This window comes from Gorilla gorilla, chromosome 7 (genome assembly GCF_029281585.2).
Source record: "Gorilla gorilla gorilla isolate KB3781 chromosome 7, NHGRI_mGorGor1-v2.1_pri, whole genome shotgun sequence".
NCBI lineage: Eukaryota > Metazoa > Chordata > Mammalia > Primates > Hominidae > Gorilla > Gorilla gorilla.
The window spans coordinates 4,535,556-4,544,630 of NC_073231.2; the positions used below are offsets into that span (position 1 = coordinate 4,535,556).

The 9,075-nt window shown below is 51.8% G+C and overlaps 1 protein-coding gene across 1 annotated transcript; it reads right to left on the bottom strand.

Annotated features, from left to right (window-relative positions):
• Window positions 1-3,796: 3,796 nt before the first annotated feature.
• Window positions 3,797-7,522, bottom strand: LOC129524261 (putative uncharacterized protein FLJ44672). Its single transcript, XM_055349284.2, has 3 exons — window positions 7,341-7,522; window positions 5,215-5,272; window positions 3,797-5,047 (listed from the first exon to the last, which is right to left on the bottom strand). The coding sequence occupies exons 2-3, from the start codon at window positions 5,215-5,217 to the stop codon at window positions 4,172-4,174; spliced, it is 879 nt and encodes a 292-aa protein (XP_055205259.2). The 5' UTR covers window positions 5,218-5,272; window positions 7,341-7,522; the 3' UTR covers window positions 3,797-4,171.
• Between the last annotated feature and the right edge of the window lie 1,553 nt (window positions 7,523-9,075).

The window sequence follows — 9,075 nt, forward strand, 5'->3', positions numbered from 1 at the left end:
CCCAAAGCCTTCTACTCAGTATGGAGCTCCAGGCCACTTTGCAGCCCCTGGTGAGGGAGGTGACCAGTGGGCAGCCCTGCTGCTGCCCACCTGAGCTGCTCATTCCCAGCACATGGCCAGTGAGGACATAGTGAGTGACGAGGAGCACACGGTCATCCATGAGGAGGAAGGGGTGATGATGTCATTGCTGATGATGGCTTTAGCACCACTGACACCGATCTCAAGTTCAAGGAGTGGGTGACCGACTGAGAGTGGGGACAACTCTGGGGAGGAGCCAGAGGGCAACAAGGGCTTTGGTGGGAAGTTATTTGCACCTGTCATTCCTTCCTCCTTTACTCCTGCCACCCCTTGCTGGATCCTGAGCCCCCAGGGTCCCCTGATCCACCTGCAGCTTTTGGCAAAGTCTATGGTCCCACCCTGTCCTCCTCCTACACATACTCGGATGCTTCCTCCTCAACCTTGGCACCCACCTCCTTCTTACTGGGCCCAGGAGCCTTCAAAGCCCAGGAGTCTGGTCAAGGCAGCAGAGCGGGCCCCCTACGACCCCTACCCCTGGGGATGGGGGCCCAGGGATGCCTTCCAAGGTGACCTGTTTCCTCCCAATGGATCCTGCCACCTTCTGGTTCAAGAGACCTGAAAGTGTGGGCGACCTGGAGCTACCAGGCTCCTCAGTCATCAGGGTCCCTCCCAACACTAAGGCTTTCCTAGGCAGGAGCTGAGCTGAGCCAACCGGGGGGCAGAGCCTGAAGAGAAACTGACTGGGCTTTCAGGGTCGGGGCAGAGGGAACCCCACGGACATGGATCCCACACTGGAGGACCCCACCACGCCCAAATGCAAGATGAGAAGATGCTCCAGCTGCAGTCCAAAGCCCGACACCCCCAAGTGTGCCATGTGTGATGGGGACAGCTTCCCCTTTGCCTGTACAGGTGAAGAAGCCGAGGACAGGCTCAGGGAACCGGAGACCGAGAAGGCGCTGTCCTCTTCACTGCACGTGCCCTGGACCAGTGCCGGCCCTGATCATGCAGCTCTTCCAGGCCCACTGCTTCTTCCTGTCCACTAGGCCACAGCCACCCTCCAGGCCCACTATGCACACATCTTCCCCTCCAAGGTTTGTTCTGCCCCTGCCCTGGCTCCCAGCCCTGTGGGGGTCCTGACCGCACCTCACCTGGCTCAGACTCTTGACGCTGCCCTGGCTGCCCCACCACTGCCTCTGCCCGACAGTCACGTGAGGCTGAGAGTAGGGGCAGGGGCAGCAGTGGTGCCAGTTGGAGGGCGGTCCAGTGGGAGGAGCCTCAGCCTCGCGGGCTGCTCCGTGGGACTGATGACTGCATGATCTTCTGGGCACCTCACGGATCTTCAACTGCAGGTGAAACGGATGCTGGTGGTGGGTGCAGGGCCGCTGGGAGCTGCTGCATGGTTCCCAGAGGCTGGACTGGGGCAGGTGCCAACTGAAGCTTCTGGGGCAGCATGGGCAGGATGTTCTGCACACAAACCTTGGAGAAGATGATGTGTGCATAGCGGGTCCACTGCTGCTGCCCCTGCCCTGACTCCCAGCCCTGCCTGACCCCACCTCAACCTGCTCAGGCTCTGGCGCAACCCTGGCTGCCCTGCCACTGCCTCTGCCCCAGAGTTGGGGCCTTGACAGCCTGGTTGGAAGGGGACACCCCAGCCCTGCCTCAACACCTGGGGGTCTCCTTAACTACCACAGGCAGGTGGGCAACCCCAAAGATCCCAGGACTCACAGTACCCCCTGAGAACATGGAAAGTATGTGGGGGTAGCAATGGAGGGCAGGATGGTTATCTTCTCCCAGGTAAAGCCATTTAATCCTTTCAGTTTGGGACGGAGTAAGGCCTGCCTCTTTTTTTTTTTTTTTTTTTTTTTTTTTTTTTTTGAGACCGAGTCTTGCTCTGTCACCCAGGCTGGAGTGCAGTGGTGCGATCTTGGCTCACTGCAACCTCTTCCCGCCGGGTTCACGCCATTCTCCTGCCTCAGCCTTCTGGGTAGCTAGGATTACAGGTGCACGCTACCACGTCCGGCTAATTTTTGTATTTTTAGTACAGACGGGGCTTCATCATCTTGGCCAGGCTGATTTCGATCTCCTGACATCGTGATCTGCCTGCCTCCCCCTCCCAAAGTGCTGGGATTACAGGCGTGAGCCACCACGCCTGGCCAAGGCCTGCTCCTCTTATCTATACCCCCTACCCCTGCAGCTGTGCCGGGGGAAAGCTGGGCAGTTTCCCTCCTCCGAGCCCCTGTACATACCATGAATTGTGGGACCTTCAGAGCTTTTCACTTTTCAGAAAATAGCTCCTGTTGGGGCTACAAGATGGAGTGTGAAGAGGGCCTTGGGCCACAGGGAGGTGCCTGTGGACTAGGGGGAGTTCATGCACCCCTTCTTTCCCCAGAGGGGCTGGACTCAGGTGAGTATGGGGGTGGGGGCTCCTGCACTTCGACACAGGCAGCGGGAGGGTTTTCTCCCCATTCCCTCTGCACTCCCAACTTGAGCTATACTTTTTAAGAAAGTGATTCACCCTGCCTTTGCCCCCTTCCCCAGAACAGAACACGTTGATCATGGGCGATATTTTTCATTGTGCCAAAAAGTTGCCATGACCGTCTTTAAACCTGTTTAACACCAAATAATAAGGAAAATAAAATAAAAAATTCAGGCATGGTGCAGAAACTCACTCCAAATAAATTACCTACCAAAATATATAATGGTGGAAATATTCCAAAATTCAATATTTTGGGATTTATACACAAGAGATAAACAAATTAGAGGCCAAGAGGCTGCCGGAAGGGAAAAACGGGGCCTGGAAAGGCCGTTGTGAGGAATGAGCTGGGCCTAAAGAGGCCACTGGCAGGCAGTAGCTGGACCTGCCAAAGTGGCCGAAAGGCAGGAGCTTTGGAATGGGGAGGCCGCAGTGAGGCGAGAGCTAGCTGGGCGTGGAGAGTCCGCTGTGAGGCCGAGGCCGAGGCCGGGCCCGTGCAGGCCTTCGAGAGGCAGGAGGCCGGGCCTGCAAAGGCCGACTGGAGATCAAGTTCTGCGCCTGAAGAGGCTGCCAAAAGTCAAAAGCGGGGCCTGGGAAGGCCGCCGAGAGCCATGAGCTGGGCTGGGCCGAAAGAGGCCACTGGGAGGCAGGAGGAGCTGGGCCTGGAGAGGCTGACTCGAGGAAGTTTTGCACCTGGAGAGGCCACCAAGAGGACGGAGCTGGGCCCGGGGAGGCCGACTTGCTGCTCTTCCAGGCCCAATTCCAGGCCGACTTGACGACGACTTGGGCCTGCTGGGAGCTGGGCAGGAGCTGAGTCCAAAGACGTTGTTGGGAGGCCAGAGTCAGGCCTGGAGACGCAGCCGGGAGGAAGAGCTGGGCCCGGAGAGGATGCCGGGAGGCTGCAAGTGGGTCTGGAGAGGCCGATTTGAGGAGGCCCGGCCTCTGCCTCCCGCATGGCGGCCTCTGCAGGCACAGCTGTTTCTCCTGGCTGCATCTCCCGCCTCCCAGCAAACAAGCTTTTTTGGCTCAGCTCCCGCCTGTGTTTGTAGACCCCGAAGTTTCTGCAACCAAGCTCTTCAGACCCACATCCCGCCTCCCAGTACGTGAACAGTCCCAGCTCCGGCTGGAGAGCAGAGTCTGTAGGCCCCGCTGTTGCCTCCCAGGGGTGTCTCCAGGCCCAGCTCTCGCCCCACCGTGACCTCCCAGGCCCAAGTCCCTGCCTGCCTCCCAGCAGCCCGCGTGCGACCCTGCTCCTCCCTCACGGTGGCCTGTTGAGGCAGGGGCTCACGCCGACCTCTCTCAGCGTGGGAGGAGCCAGTGTGTGGCAGGAGCTCATGCCTCTGGGCAGGGTACCAGAGGCATGGGCATCAACAGGCCACCGTGAGGGAGGAGCTGGGCCGCACGCAGGCTGCTGGGAGGCAGGCAGGGACTTGGCCCCGGGAGGCCGCCGTGGGGGCAAGAGCTGGGCCTGGAGAGGCCCCTGGGAGGCAAGAGCGGGACCTGCAGAGGCCACTCTCCAACCATTGCTGGGCCCGTACAGGCCACCAGGCGGCAGGAATTAGGCCCGAAGTACTTGGCTGGAGAAAGTTCGGGACCTACAAAGGCGGTTGGGAGCTGGGCAGGAGTTGAGCCAAAAGAGCTTGCTTACTTGCTGGGAGGCACGGCCGGGAGATGCCGACTTCAGGACAACTTGGGCCTGCAGAGGTCGCCGGGAGGCCCAAGCTTGGCGTGGAGAAGCCCACCGACCGGAGACCATTTGGGGCCTGCAGGTGCCATCGGAGTGCAGGAGCTCATCCTGGAGAGGCCACCGTGAGGCCTGACCTGGGCCTGGGGAGCTTGGCTTGAGGAAGCTGTGGGCCAACCAAGGACACCAGGAGATGAGTAGGCACTGAGTCCAAAGAGGTTGTTGAGAGGCAGGAGTCGGGCCTGGAGACACAGCCAGGAAGAGGAGCTTGGCCCGGAGAGGACGCCCGGAGGGTGCAAGTGGTCTGGAGAGGCCAACTTGAGGAGGTTCTCAGCCCAGAGAGGCTGCCAGAAGGGAAAAACTGGCCCTGGAAAGGCTGTTGTGAGGAATGAGCCCCATGGGCCTGAAGAGGCCACTGGCAGAGGGAGCTGGGTGTGTAGAAGCTGCTGAAAGGTTGGGAGCTTGGCTTGGGGGGTCCACAGTGAGGCAGATGCTGGGCCTGAAGAATCTACTGTGAGGTAGATGTTGGGACTGTAGAGGCCGACAAGAGGCAGAGGCTGGGCCGGGAGGGGCCAAGATGCAGGAGCTGGGCCTGGAGAGGCTGCAAAGAAGCACGAGCTGTGCCTGGTGAGGTCGACTTGAGAAAGCTCAGGGCCTGGAGAGAAGGCTGGGAGGCAGGAGCTGGGTCTAAAGAGGCCATTGTAACGATGGAGCTGTGCCTGTGGAGGCTGTTGTGAGGCAGTAGGCTCATCTGCGGAGACTGCCATGAGGTGGGGTATGGGCCTAAATAGGCCATTGTGAGTCATGAGCTTGGTCTGTAGAGGCTGACTGGAGAAAGTTCTGGGCCTGGAGAGGCTGCCGGGAAGTAGGAGCTGGGCCAAAAGATTTAAGCTCATTTACATTTATTAGGCACTTTATTTCCATTATTACAATATATAATAATATACTTAATATATTAATATATTTAACATATTAATATATATAATAAATATATATTTATTAGATATCCAATATATAATAAAATAATTATAGAACTCACCATAATGTAGAATCAGTGGGCATGTTAAGCTCATTTTCCTGAAACTGGATGGTCCCACCTGAGCGTGATGGGAGAAAGTGACAGATCAATAGGTATTAGATTCTCATAAGGACAGCGCAACCTAGATCCCTCACATGCACGGTTCACAACAGGGTGCGTTCTCCTATGAGAATCTAATGCTGCTGCTCATCTGAGAAGGTGGAGCTCAGGCGGGAATGTGAGCAAAGGGGAGTGGCTGTAAATACAGACGAAGCTTCCCTCACTCCCTCACTCGACACCACTCACCTCCTGCTGTGTGGCTCCTTACGGCTCCATGGCTCAGGGGTTGGGGACCCCTGCTCAAGTGCATCCAAAGCGACCCTTCCCACACCAGTCTTCACAGTGGTCAAGGGCAGCAACCACTTAGCTCCCAAGGCATGTGCCTCAGCTGGCATTTCGTCACAATCAACAGTAAGTGGTAGCTTGAGTCATTGTGAGGTCACTTCCTGGAAATCACCAGCATCCCATTTCCCACTGGCAAAGAGCTCAGCACTGCCCCCTGGGAAACCAAACCTATGCCCAAATCCCATCTGTGTGGGTTTATCTCCTGGGACCCTTCCTAACATATTAGTCAGAGTCCAATCAGGAAGCCTAAACCACTCAAAAGTTTAAAGTGGTAAAATTTAATACAGAGAATTATTCATTATAACAGGTGAACAGCATAATGAGAGATTGGCCAGCACAAAGTAAAGAGAACTCTAGAGAATACAGGACTAGCCCAGGCCAGGCATGGTGGCTCATGCCTGAAATTCCAGCAATTTGAGAAGCTAATGCAGGAGGATTGCTTAAGGCCAGGAGCTAGAGACCGGTCTGGACAACACAGTGAGACCCTGTCTCTATCCAAAAAAAAGAAAAAAGTTAGCTGGGAGTGGTGGTGCACACTTGTAGTCCCAGCTACTCGGAATGCTGAAGTTTGAGCCTGGGAGGTCAAGGCTGCAGCGAGGCATGATTATGCCACTACAGTCCAGCCTGGTGACAGAGCAAGACCCTGTCTCAAAGAACAAAACAACAACAACCATTTACAGACAGAAAAGAGATAGAGCTAATAAGCTAAGAAAAGATGTTGAAATGTGACAAGTAAAGTAATATGAGGTCTTTTATCTATTTAAAATAATCAAACAAAAAATGACTTACTAAATTATAATACCCTGTGCTGGCAAAGGTGCAGTGAAATGGGCACTTTCTTATACTATGAGGGGTGTTTAAATTGTGTATAAGCCTTCCTGGGTAAAGCCTGTCAATTTTTTAAAATAATGGAGACAGGGTTTCACCATACTGCCATACTGCCTCCTCCAACTCTTGGCCTCAAGCCATCCTCCTCTCTTAGCCTCCCAAAGTGCTAAGATTATAGCTGGGAGGCACCCAAAACCCTGTCAATTTACATCAAGGGTAATGAGAATGTCCATTCACCATGACTCACAGTAATCTTACTTCTGGGGAGACAATTCAATCTAAACGAAAGGTCATCTGCACACACACAGTAAAAATCTGGGAGTAACTGAAGACAGAGTTGGTAAGTGAAATAAGAAACAGTTCTAAGAAATTAAACCATGGTATCAATAGGCACCTGGTATAAAAGGTCAGTTGATGTTAGCTGCTACTTTTTTGTTGTTTTGAGACAGGGTCTCACTCTTGTCACCCAGGCTGGAGTGCAGAGGCCTGATCATGACTCACTGCAGTCTCAGCCTCCCTGGGCTCAAATGATCCTCCCACCTCAGCCTCCCAAGCAGCTGGGACTACAGGAACATGCCACCACACTAGGCTAATTCATGTTTTTTTCGGTAGGGATGGTGACTCCCCCTTTGTTTCCAAGGCCTATCGCAAACTCTTGGCCTCAAGCCATCCTCATGCCTCAGCCTCCCAAAGTGTTGCGATTACCAGTGTGAGCTACCACACCTGGCCAGCTGCTACTTTTAGCAATATTATTATTATTATTCCACTCAATTAAAAATTATTATTTTCAAGGCTATGCAACAGTATGTATCCTACAGCGTAATTGTAAAAACATATACAGTCGCCGTCCCTCAGTATACAGAATTAGTTCCAGCCCCCCATCTCTGCATATACCAAAATCCATGCTTACTCACGTTTCGCTGTCACCCCTCTGGAATCCACGTATACGAAAATTCCAAATATTAGTTGGGCATAGTGGCAAGCACCTGTAGTCTCAGCCACGTGGGAGGTTGAGATGGGAGGATCGCTTCAGCCTGGAAGGTTGAGGCTGCAGTCAGCTGCGATAGCACTACTACACTCCAGCCTTGGAAAACAGAGGGAGACCCTGTCTCAGAAAAAAAAAAACAAAATAAAACAGGTTAGAAATTGTAATGAGGTCTGTTGGGCAAAATTCTATATAAGCAAAGTATAAATTAATAAAGCAAATCGTGATAAATTAGTACGACTGACTTTCTGGAGTTTCTGACAATAAAAGTAAGGAAAATGCAAAACACAAAGACAGAGAGTAAAAAGAGAAATTAGGAAAGCATTCTACATGTTTAATAGGAAGGCACTGGCCATGTTCATGCAGCGGCACTATGTCGTGACATGACATACCTTGGAGAGAAGTTAACAGATGAGGAAGTTGATAAAAATCATCAGAGAAGCAAAATACTGGTAGCAACACTCAAGTAAACCACGAAATTTCCATAACTTATGTCAGCAAAGTGGGAATATTGTACAGTGTGTGTTGAAGTTCCTATACAACATTGTTTATCTGCCGTTTGTTTGTTTGTAAGGAATGTATATACTAAAAGTTCTTCTTGCTGTCAAAAGAATATGTGTGAATAAGTCATTTTAACTTATTCTTCTGTTTTTCTTTTATCTTCCTGCCATCATCCCACAGCCTTACTTTAGAAATTTTTTCTTTAGAAAATTGAACAAGTGCTCCTTGTGGTGGCACATGCCTCTAGGATGGGAGGCAGGGGTGGAAGGGTCACTTGAGGCCATTAGTTTGACACCAGCCTGGCCAACAAAGTGAGACCCCATGTCTACAAAACAATTTAAAAATTAGCCAAGTATCGTCATGTATACCTACAGTCCTAGCTACTCAGGAGGCTCAGGTAGGAGTACCCTTAGCCCAGGAGTTCAAGGCTGCAGTGAGCTGTGATAGCACTACTGTACTCAAGCCTGGGTGACAGGGTGAGACCCCATCTCCTACAATAAAAAACAAAGAAAAAAAATAGTTCAAGTAGCAAGTTGTATGTGGCTTAGTCTGAATATTTGTAAACTAGAAATTCTCAATCTTTTGGGGTCTAACATCCCTTTACCTTTTTTAACTTTATTGAAGATCTCTATTTCTTTCTGTAGATAATTATATGAAAACTAGAAAATAAGACCCAAATTGTTAAATATTATTCATCACATATTAAAGCCATTACATGTTGATATAAGATTTTAAAAATATTTAATATTCATTGCATATTAATAATAAAACCATTACACGTTGATATAATACTTTTTTTCTTTGAGACAAAGTCTTGTTCTCTTGCCCAGGCTGGAGTGAAGTGGCTCAATCTCAGCTCATTGCAACCTCCGCCTCGCAGGCTCAAGTGATTCTCCTACCTCAGCCTCCCATGTAGCTGGGATTACAGGCGTCCACTACCATGTCCAGCTAATTATTGTATTTTCTTAGTAGAGAAGGAGTTTCACCATGTTGGCAAGGCTGGTCTTGAACTCTTGACCTCAGGTGATCCACCCGCCTGGGTCTCCTTAAGTGCTGGGATTACAGGTGTGAGCCACCGCGCCCACCCCGATTAATGTATGTTTTAAAACACTGATTAGTCAGGCAACAACACCGGGCAGGGGTCTCCTCATTCCCAGCGACGC